The following is a 12072-nucleotide window of genomic DNA, read 5'->3' on the forward strand; positions in this document are numbered from 1 at the left end:
AGTTTTGATTTCTGTTAGGTTCCAAAACCCCAACAGAAGTGTTACACATCACAGGAAATTCCTGCTCCGCTTCAGCCATCTGTGAAGCAAGCAGACTGTTCTGTATGTTGTCTGCAGCCTCCCTGTTTGATCCATCATTCATCACCAAAGGAAAAAAAAAAAATCAAAATTATAAGGGAGAAACCTAATAACCATGACAGAAAACATTTCTGAAGCAGGGTTCATATACCAAAGACAGTAAGAGTGATGCATACCCCAGAATCTCAGGAGGAGCTTAGACACAGCCCTGTTACCACAGAGTGCTGAACTGGCACTGTTGGTGAAGGGGTTGGACTGGCAGCCACATAAGAGAACAAATTGCTTGGGAATTGGTTCCTGCTGAGCTTGTAGATAGGACTAAGTTCCCCATTGAATCCTATTTATAAAGTAGTTTATAAATTGAATTCAGTTTCCAAGCCCCCCAGAATTTGGTAAAATCAAGTTAATTAATAAAGGTCTCCACCCTGGGCCAAGTAAGCACAGATTTCAAATCCTTTGCATGAGTTTCTCAAGTTGCCTATCAAAGGTAGGGATGTATTAATCTTGAAGGAGACCCCTGTGTCATCAGAGGAAAGTAACACACAGATTAAGGGAAGGAAACAGGCATCTAGGGAAGAAGGGAAGGAAAAGCAAACTCCCTTTCTTCCCAATAGCATTAGCTGCTTAATCTTGCATGTTCTGAGCACTTCTGGGCAACAGCTGGAGCCAGTAAATGCACCAAATCGCAACACCAAGGTTACATTGCTGATAGAGAGAGTTACTGAGGATGTTTTCTACTGAGTAGCCCTGTTAAAGCCCCTCTCCTGGTTACTGAGCTAGTCTAAGGATTCCAAAAGAATTGCTGCATGAGAAGTTGAAACTTGATTTGCTGGTAGAGAAGAACAACCCTTTTGAGAGTTAAATCTTTGCATGCAGTCACTGTGAAAAAAAATTAGGCTGCAAGGTGTGTGCCAGACCCAGGCCAAATACTGAAGAGGCAGCTGCCAGCAGATTTGCAGACAAATGCAAAGAATCCTTTTCCTAATCTCATAGCTCAAAACACAGCATTTAAAGAAAATCCAGGAAACATCAAGAGACAGCATATCACATCACTAACACCACCACTACCCTCACATGCATCAGCAGATAAGAGGAGAAACTCCCAATGTAGAATAATTATTGTTGGCAAGGAGGGTATTGATGTTGTGGAAGGAGGACAGCTTGCTTCTCTCAACTACTTGTACTCGCCCTGCACATTCTAGAAAAGAAAAATAAAGCCCTGTTTTGACTAGCAAGGTGAGCAAACAGGGCTTAAAAGTTAAACAGAATAAGCCAGAACAGGGAGAGAAGGAAAAACACTCTGGCTGAGAACAGCCTATGCCCCTTGCTGTGTGTGCACGCAGCCCTGGTGAACCATGGACACCGTGATGTTGAGGCAATGTACATTTATCCTGGGAAAACAACTCAAACAAAATAAGTGGAGAAACTATGCAGCCAATAGACAATGTTCTGACTTGTTCCTTTTGAAGCATACAGCTCTTGGCTGTTGCTGAAATAGCAAGTGTTTCAAATGAGAGATTCAGACATCTGGGAGCCTCGTCACTGGGCCAAGCCTGCAAAAAGGTCTGATTTTAGTATTGCCCCTCATGGGACAGTTCCCTCCCATTTTCTCTTTTTTTTACCAGTTCTTAGGGACAGGCTGTTGACAAAGACACTCGCATGTTACGTGGTGCAGCCTCTGAGATACCTGATAACAGAGCTCAAGTAACTTCTCCCCGTGCAGATGGGTAGGAACATTGCTGTCAGCACCTCTGCTAGATAGAACCACACCTTCCACATGCTGGCAGCAGCTCTTGCTTTCTATTCTTCCACTGGTTTTAGTGTGATGGCATCCAGACCACAGATAACACAAGGGGGAAGGCAGTGTGGCACAGCCTGGTTTTAGGTACTTGGAACCTGTAGGCAAGGGAAATACCTTGGCCTGACAGCTTGGAGATAAGAGTTACATGCAGGAAGTCTTTGCAGAGAAATAAAAAATCCATTCAGAGGACCTTAAGGCCTTTCACACATTTTGAAGGTGCCTTGGCCATCAGGGAGCCTATATCCCTTGATAGTCGATAACAGTTTGGCTAGTAGTCCCTGGACTCAGGAGGTGACTGTCAGAAATACTTCTCATTTTCTGCTGCTTTACAGATGCAAAAGTTGTTTTGCAATTACAGACATTACCTGCATGCAGTGTTAGCACTACTCCAAGGATTCTTCCCACTGTATTTTGGACTGCAACTTAGAAATCTAATACAGAAATTATTACTGGTGGTTGAAGCATTGTGCTTAGTGTGCTTGTAGTATTATTTCTCAATTGTTCCGCAATCATCTTAAAACTTAGATCTCTTAGATGTTTCTCCCAGAATGTGAAACCCCGTAAATACATTTTTCTTTTCTCTCAGAAACATCTAATTCAAACTGTGCCTGTTTTAATCTTTGAAGAAGTTTTTGTATTGCAGAACTGGAAACCTGGCAACTGTCATTAAAAATGGGGCTGCATGTTTGAGTAAACTCAAACCCAAACTCAGCTGATTGTAATTAGAGTTGCTGAGAATAAAACATGGTTGCAAATTGCCAAGGAAAAGCAGTCTCAATTTCATTCCCCTCCACAAAATCATAAACATTTCTATGAAATGGAACCATTTTTTTGAGAAAATAAAAAATGTGAGTGAAAAGCACATTTCCCAGGGGTATTTAATTTCATTTCTTCATGCATCTCAACTTTTTTCTAGATCCAAAAAGTTTCCAGTAATCTTTGTTATGCAGGTCCCTTATTTCAAGATGCCTGTTTTGCAATCAAAGTGGAACGTGCACCGAAGTGTCCCTATCTCTCACTTCCCAGCTATCACAAAAACAGAATTTTCTGATTCTGCTGCCAGAGAAGCTTTTTGCCCTCAAATGCCCCACTACAATCTCTACATGAGCTTAAATACCATCTGAGTGTTGCTCATTCAATGCAATCTTAGATTGCTGAGCATGTTACAATCACAGGTTTGGGGGTGATGTGCAAGGAAAGGGGGCATTCTGCAAACCTGTTTAAATTGTTTGCCAGTGGTTTCCTTGACTCCTCTGGGAAGGCTGCCTGTGCCAGCTATATTCCCCTTGAGGAAAGCATGGCACAAACAGACCCAGAGTAGCTAGAGCCAAGCTGCTGGCAGAGCCAAATTCTCCCACACTGTCTTTCCAGCACTACTTTTTTTTTTTCCTAGTGTGCTAAGTTTGTTTTCTTTTATTTTAGATGCCTAAAAATAGGCTTTTCACATCTTGAGGCCCCTTCACACCAACAGAAACGTAATTACAAGGCATGAGTTGCAATGTGTCAACTAAGCCTTGACTGACTCAATCTCAAAATCAGATGGAAAGGACTGTCAGCAAAAGACAGTGTGGATGTGGAGGCTTTTTGTCTGGTCACCAGGGCCAATGCACTTGTGTGTAGGACCAACTGTCAGAAACAATGTGGAGGTGATACTGAGCCTGGAACTGAAAAATCAAATGGAAACTGAGGTCAAATGTAATTAAACACCTATACCATGATGGCAAAGTGAGATTGTTCTCAGTACCATGATTAGTAGTGATTAATACAGCATTTTTGGAAAACACAAGATCTTTCTTAAGGCCTCAACAAACCCCAAAGATGTTGTTAAAGGGGTGAAAACTGAAAAGACTCTGCTTGTTACACTGGCACCATTTTAGTAAGAAATTACTATAATCCAACACTGCCCAATCATGGAAAGTCTGAGTCACTACAGACCTCACCTGGACTTGAGCTACCAACCAACACACTGAGAGCACTAGGATATTTATTCCAAGAAGAAAAGCAACAATAAAACCCCACTTAATTAGGTGATGAGGAAGATAGTTATCTTCTGCTATAAATATTCTATCTCACCCAAGCTCAATTTGTGCAATGAGTAAGAGAATTCCTGAAAACACATCTAAATGTTTTCCATGGTGTCATATGGGAAAGCCCCATCTCCTTCTCTCATCCATATAGCTGTAGTTTCCTGCTTTGAACCCAGAAGAATGCAGGGAAATTTCAATTCTGGAAGCATCAGTGATCAGAGAAGACAATTTGGGACAAAACTACTTGGAAAACCCATATGCAAATTCCAAAATTGTATCAGAATCTGACTTCTTCCTGCAGGTGCTGCCATGGTCAGCCTTACTCTTGTGGCTCTTGGCAAACTTATCTCTCCAACTCTCCTGCTTCTGCAGCTTCAGCTGACCTGGAGCTGGTCATAGAAATGGTCTGGGGATTTGGGGCTGAGAAAAGCCAATGATAATATTTTCCAAGGATTTCTGAGATTTTCCTGTGAACCTGACAAAATTTAAAGAATGGTTGAAGGGATCTTCCAGTGCAAAATATCAAAATAGTGTTCTGTCCTCATCAGGAGCTGACTACGCCAAAGTCTTTGCAAGATGCAGTGTTTCAGATTCAATGAACCAACAATTTATGACAATATTGCATTTTATTCTGGGACTGTTGAGAAACTCTACATGTGTGGTGATTTGACCCTGACTGGACTGATTTTCTCTACCTCTTCCCATGTAGGTCCTTCCCATGCCTTACAAGAAATCTAGGTACTGCTGCACTGTCAGCTGTTGGTGATCCTTTAGAGTGGGACAAGGAAACATCCTGCTCAGGGTGAAAAATTAACACCTTGATACAACTAGAGGCTGATAAAGAAGTAGTGCTGGTAGGCTTTCCCCCCCAAAAACTCCTTCCTGGATTCCTAAGTTTGTTTAGATTTTAACCTAAAGAGACCGACTCCTGTGAAACTCCTGGAAGGCGAGCTGGGTTTTCTATCGGTACCAGCGATCTCCTCTGCGGTGCTGACCCGCAGCAGAGCTGCAGCATCACTTACCACCCAGGGCTTGCTGCAGAAGTTGTAGATGGAGTAGAGGGAGTTGACCGTGTGGATGCCGCCGTACTGGAGGCCGATGATGAGGCTGCGGAAGTCTTCCCCCAGCGCCATGCTGTAGGCGTGCTGGCGGATCAGGACAAAATCCGGCTTGAAAGACCTGGAAGAGATGAGGAGAACGGTGTTTTACTTTCAAATGCTCCAGAAGCACCCCTAACCATTCCTTGTTTCTTTTCCATCCTTCCCCGTTTCTTTTCACTAACACATGTTGCTCTATTCTGGGCCTCTCATGGTGTATTGCTTGTGTTATAACGTAACAAACCCAACAAAACTCCCTAGTCATTAAGAAAAGAAAGGAAAAATCCAATGTAGCTGCAAGTGTGAGAGCACAGAAACAGGCCAAACAGATTTTCTGCAGTTTCCATGTCACTCAGGCATGCACAGGAACAAGCCACAAGCAGAGCCAAGGGTCATAAATTCACTGGTGGGGGATTCTTTTTTCTTTTTGAAAGCTTGGCCATACTTGGCAAGCTCGTTGCAATGTGCAACGCAGATGAGGGAGCAAGTTTGTTTCCTGACGATTGAGCTCCTTATTGAAGCCATGCCCAGTGGGTGGGAAGATCATAAGGGATTTCAAAAAGCTCTCGTACACATCCATACATTGACACACATTCTCTCTTTAATCAGTTTGCTATATACGCAGCACACCCCAGGCTCTTACGACTGTGAGCCAACAAATGAAGGGCAGGCATGGCAATGTAATTTATCAAATGAGCAGAGCCCCTCATACACTGCTGTGACTCATGGCATGGACTTCCACAATATTATTTAGCAGGAGTGGAGCTTGGATTCCTATAGTTCAACAGCAGCAGCCCTCAGTTATTGCACAGAAAAGTGAGGCCCTTTCTAGGTAAGCCAACAGGCAATGGATTATCTTTCAAGCAGCCAGATTTTATTCCTTGCTGACACTCTGTCTTCAAAGCCATTCAAAAATATCTGGAAACAGCAGCTGGAAAGAAATGGTTCCCAAAATGGAGCTCAGCAGTTCATTCTCGAAGGAAGGGGCTTTTCCACGGAAAGAAGGGGTTATTTTACAAGTTAACAGAGGTTGCATCAAGGACACTGAAAAATTTCCATGCTGTATTAAAGATTTTCAGAGAAATGAGCTCTGTAACCAGGTCCCATTACCTCACTACCCTCGAACATTTTCCTTGCTAAGAGACTATAATTTCTATCCTTTGGATGTATGAGCTGGAAATACTTTGGGTTTATAGCCCCTATTTATATTTCCATCATTCTGGCAGGGAAATGTGAGATGGTGACTCTGGGCCAGATTGTGGCAACAAACACTGTACACAAACCCCAGCACAGCTTTGTTGTTTTAAAGCCGTTCATTTTGTTTGTTGACCTTGGACTTGCGTTATCACCCGCCTGAGACACGGTGAGGAGCATGCTCAGCTTTTGTGATGCAAGAGGCCAAGCTGTAGAAATGTTGTGATTCCCTCCCATGGAGTTTTTTTAAGCCTAGGCATGTTCCCTAATGTACTTGGCACCAAAGGTGGTGCTTTCCTCCAGGAACAAGATGCATAATGAGCCGAGAGAGCTGTGCTATCACTGTGCAGCTGATTTATGGACCTCCCTGGTGTCAATGGGGTGACCCCTGCTGAGACACAGCAAGTAAATACAAATCTTGGAAAGTCTGCGCTGCTCCATTCTGCTGAACTTGCTGTGTAGAAAGTACCCTGGAGGCAGGCACAGGTCCCCAGGAAGGATTAACCAGCTACTTAGGACCAGGCCTCAGTATCTGTGCTGACTTACTGAACAGTTGTGGTGCCTGGAGAGGCAGGAACTCCGGGCATGTCTCTCTTCATCCAGCTTTCTGAGAGGGGGAGGACACACAGTGGCTGGGAAACTGCCTTCATTTGCTTTACTTTTGCCAGCCAAAATCTCAGGAAAAAAGCTCTTGTCTTTTCAGATCCTGGCAAAGAAAGAGTTTCTCCACTTAGACAATGGGCACAAGAATACAGAATTAATGTAGAAAAGCCTATTCTCTAACTCTGTGTCCTGTAGAAAGGCAGGGTACTCTCTCATGCAGAAGATGAGGAGTGAATCTCTGAAGTGAAGGTGGACACTGAATCCCTGTTTAGAGCTGTGGAACAATGTGAATGTTCCCATGGATACTGAGAGCAAGGCAGTGGAGTGCCAGGCTGGGACTAGCTGAGAATAAACATCAGCTGAAGAGCAGTAGAGCCTGAACGGAGAAACGAAGACCAGTGGCAAAATGAATAACAATCAATAATATTTCTGTGCAGAAAGCAGTTCCCCAGCCTGCTTTGTGGTAGAGAAGATGCTGACAATAATTCCTGCTGGGATGTTTAATGACTTAGATCTCCTATTCCTTATTTCTGCATATAGCCATAACTCTGGCTTGCTTCCTGGTCCTTCAGCTTTTCTCATTGAAGCACAAAGAGATTCGAGGGCATGAAGAAAGAGCACAGAAGAATACATTATTTGCATCAGAGATAGTGTGACCACAACACATAAGACTGTCCCCCTGTGCTGAGCACTGGTGAGGCCACAGCTCAAATCCTGTGTTCAGTATTGGGTCCCTCACTGAAAGAAAGACATGAGGTGCTGGAATGTGTTGTAGTGAGGTGAGGATCAGCCTCTTCTCCCAGGTAACAAGGTATAGGACAAGAGGGAATGGCCTCAGGTTGTGTCAGAAGTTTAGTGGATATCAGAAAAAATTTCTTCATGGAAAGGGTTATCAAACTTTGAGACAATCTGCACAGAGAAGTGGTTGAGTCGCCACCCCTTGAACTGTTCAAAGGGTGTGTGGATATGGCACTTAGGGATGTGATTTAGTGGTGAAAATGGCAGTGCTCATTAATGGTTGGATCAATGCTTTTAGATGTTTTTCCCAACCAATTCTGTGATTGTCAAAATACTTCTTTATGACCCCTTCTGCTGTGCATAATCATTTGCAGCCAAAGGGTGCTTTATATTTCACCATGCTGGTATATAGATGAGTGAGATTTTTCCTGGTGTTTTGGGAGAAGGATGAGCTCTCCTGATCTCTTTTTAGAAGACTGACAGTCTTACAAGACACTCTGCCCTTTGTGTCAATAGAAAAACGTCTTCCCAGGACACTGAAGATGACATCCTCACTTCAGGTTCTGGCTACCCTCCATTATTCTAGGAGATTTCATTCAGCTTTCAGATACTTCCCAGGGATCAAGACACTCTGTCTAAGTTCCCTTCCAAAGCCTTTCCTATCTGGCATGACAAAGAGAGGAGAGAGCTGCATAATTTAGCAAAATGATACAAGTTTTGCATTACTGGCAATTAATGAACCCTTCAGGGAAACGTCTGAGGCACAAGTCCAAGCCATAAGAGGCTGCAACTTTTGCCCAAGAAGTGCAAAAATCCCTCCAAAAATGTAGTGTCTCAGGTGTCTGACACCTAATAGAAAATGGCATTTATAAATAGGAACAAGTTCTTTTTGTGCGTTTCTTCAGTGTAATAGCATTGTTACTACATTACTGAAAATTAATATGAAATCAATGACATTTTCTCCTATCACAGTGTTAGATTTAACATTCTGTTTGATGCTTTAGTAAAGTGGAAAATTTGCTAAGAAAAAAATGTTCTTTCAGTCAAAACCTCATGTCATATTTTCCACAGATAGAAATAAACCCTGCTGAAAATGTTCAAAGAAAGAACAAATGTGACTGCCTATATAAATAAGGTAACACAGAGCTGGTTTTAGAGAAAAAAGAAAGCAACATAGACTAAAGAATAATCTCTCCTTGCTGGGCTGGAGGAGAAAGTTGTTTTTGTTGGTTTTTTTTTTTTTAACATTTTAATAGAGAATGGCTGAGTAAAAAAACATGGGAAGTGTGGGAAATCTCCCACACAAAAGCAGCAGGAGCCAGGAATCACAGTTGCAGTAGGATACCACTGCAGGCAGATGAGGACAGCATGGAAGATGCTCTGATTTGCTTCTCGGCCACAGGTCAGTGCTCAGCTAACCATTAAATCATGTCACACACTCTCTGAACTGTACTCTGACAGTCTCAAAAATCTGCCATATATTTTACTTCTAAACTGATTGACATTGACAAGGAAAAGCATGTGGACTCAGACAAAGCCTGAAAGTAGTAACAACCACACCTGCCAACACCAACTTGCCTTCAAAATGCTTGTGATCTAAGCTTTTACAGAAGGTGATCCAAATACTTTCCAACATCACAGAATAAAGTCATAGAGTAATTTAGGTTGGAGAGGATCTTTGGAAATCATCTGGCCCAACACCATGCTCATTGCAGGGCTAACTTTGAAGTGACATTAGAATGATTGCCATTCCCTGGAAGAAGCCTTAGTAAAAACCCCTGTGGAAAGAAGACAAATTGTGGCAGGATTGATAAAGAAAATAGCTGATCAAGACTGAAACAATATACAAAATTTTCAACTCTTCTTGTATTTAATCCTGGATGAACTACTTATTGAGTGCTCCAGACCCTGGTGGCTTATTCCTTATTGGAAAGAATTACTGTAAATGCAAAAAGGGTCAGGGAGTAGTTTAGTATCTGAAATGCTCTCCACCCTGGTCTGCTCAGAGCGAGTTTTTCTTTCTGGCAGCTGCCTGTATGCCAAATGCTTTCCCGATAACTGTCAGCATCCTGCCTGCACATCGGCTGGGCGCCAGCTGCTGGGGAGGTGAAGGGGGACATTATTCATCTGGGACATCAGCAAACCCCGAGGGATGAAGCAGGCCTCCAAGCAGCTGTTTAGCAGCAGGAGCTGAGGTGGAAGTAACTGAGAATAAATACATAAATCATCACACGCCACTGTCCCTTCTCTTTCGTACTTCCTGCTAAAAAAGATTTTAAATAAAGTATTGAGGACAGGGACAGGCAGGTGAAGAGGGGGATATATTAGTGAAAAAACACGTTAGATCATCCACCATATGGGAATAATTTCTCAGTTTATAAATGTTTACTAGAGGTGTTAAATTGCTTCATATGCAACTGCAGCTTGCCAGGGTGTATACCCCGTTAGACATTGTCTCTGCATGGTATTTCAGTGAGGAAAGTGGTCATTTAGCACATTGGTCCCTTGCCTAAACTGAATTTTCAAAAGCTTACAGGCTGTTACACACACTTTTCCATTACATTTATGGATTGCCATGCCATCAATAGAAAAAATATTGCCCAAATGTTTCTCAGTGTTAAATACATAGCACATACTGTACTCCACCATGGGGCACTTTCTGTGAAACTTAGGGCAACCATGCGCTCAACATATTTTTCGATGTGGCTGCTAGAAACCTAAACTTTCCCTATCAGTTTCTGCCATTTTTTTCTCCTATTTGCAACTTCATAGAAAATTGCAGAAATTTGGTTTGGAACAGCAAAACAACCAACACAACACCACCCCACTCCCAACCCCCAAAACAACAACAATAACTATAAAAAGACATTTCAAAAAAGATCCTAATTAGGGTCAATAGCTAAATTAAAAGAGACAGGAATTAGACAATGGCTGGCGTTTGTCTTAGGCACAAGCTTCTTGGAGCATGAGAAGCTGGACAATGAGCTACTGCCTACCAGTACTTCTTACAACAGAGTCCAGAAACAGCAGCTACTCCCATGACCTTCCTGGGCATTGTCCCTGTAGAAGGCCTACAAGAAACCATCAATTCTTGTGAACAAATAGTCCTGGAGAGACAAGAAAATATGCTTCTAGCAATGTGCAACTACCGTGTGGTGAGCAAGCATGGACTCTGTAGGATAGAAAACCTCCATGCCCCTTTCAGGCAGCTGCTTCTCAATGGGCCTTTGGGGTGAGTGAACATATTGGGATGGGAAAAATGCAGTGGGCAGAGGACAATGTCCTCACTGGGCTTTAAAGAGTCTCGCATCCTGGAGCAGATGTATCTTTTTTAGTCATCATTATCTCCTGGAGTCTGCAAGCTCTGAATAGCAGGGAAACACCTGTGAGTTGGCCAGTTTCTTCTCTACCTCTCCCATGTAAAAGGATTTTCCTCCTCAAGCTGTGACCATACTGTAGCTTGCAGTGTGAAAATATGCTTAAGGAAAAAAGTACTTTTGGGGGATGGTGATTCAATAGGCTGCTGTCCTGTTGTCACAGCACAGAATCAGCTGGAGCAACAGGAATGTCAGTGTTAACTGCAGGAATGAATGGAGTTGTGTGGACAAACTGGAGAATTCACTGACCCCATCACGGCCGTGCAAGGGCACATCATCCAGGGTGAGCAGGGGAGACACACACCTTGCACACACAGGCCAGATGCAGGCAAGGCCTGTAAGGCTAAACATCATTCCATGGCAGAGATCTCCCCGCAGCAAGGCTTTGTCCTGAGTGCTGCTCCTCTTTCCTTTGCTGCCATTTTGGACACCCCTCTGCACTTGCCAGGGCCATTTCTCCTGGCAGGGTCCTCCCCACATCAGACCCTGGGCATCTCCTGGTCCACCAGCTGCTGTCTGTGCTGCGGGGCTGCACAGAGCCTGCATGCCACACTCGAAGTGGTATGGCCACCACTCTGATAGGTCCCATGCAAAAATGTCCTTTCTTTCCTGGATGATTGACCCCAATGGCAAAAGAGGAAGCTCTACAGGGAGACAGGAGATGAGAGCAGTCTGGTGCATGATTAATTTATATCCTTAAAGGTCTGAAATGCTCCCAAAGACGTTAGTATTCCCCAGGTAAAAGAGCTGTCCAGATTTTCAACATATCCCTGCCTTATATCTACTGGAATTAATAGCTGAAGTCTGTTGAAGCCCAACAGTCAACCATTTAATTGAATACAGAACCTGAGATCATAGTTTGGGAGTCTAAATGTTGCTGTCAGAAACAGACACAGCCCAAATTTTCATTTCTACTTAGACACTTTTATAATATCCTGAAAGCAAAAGTGCATCTCAGAGTAGGTGCAGTGCCAACACTGACAGCCTCTTTACACTGCCCAAATATTGATATGAAAGGCCCTTCAGAGGAATGTAAAAATAAAATCCCATTCCTCACATCTAACCCCATCTAAAGTGACACAGTCCAAGAGCTTTCTAGAGTAAATTAGATTCCAGATGGTTCACTCTCTCTCTTTCTGTTTTTGTGGGTCGACCTG

At 43.1% G+C, this 12072-nt stretch overlaps 1 protein-coding gene across 1 annotated transcript in view; it reads right to left on the bottom strand.

Annotated features, from left to right (window-relative positions):
- Positions 1-12072, bottom strand: part of SYN3 (synapsin III) — a 189038-nt gene that overhangs the window by 129876 nt on the left and 47090 nt on the right. Inside the window, exon 5 of the mRNA XM_021553949.3 lies at positions 4929-5085. Within this exon, the coding sequence (XP_021409624.3) occupies positions 4929-5085 (157 nt within the window). The remainder of the gene's footprint in view (positions 1-4928; positions 5086-12072) is intronic.

Source organism: Lonchura striata, chromosome 1A (genome assembly GCF_050655825.1).
Source record: "Lonchura striata isolate lonStrDom1 chromosome 1A, ASM5065582v1, whole genome shotgun sequence".
Classification (NCBI taxonomy): Eukaryota; Metazoa; Chordata; class Aves; order Passeriformes; family Estrildidae; genus Lonchura; species Lonchura striata.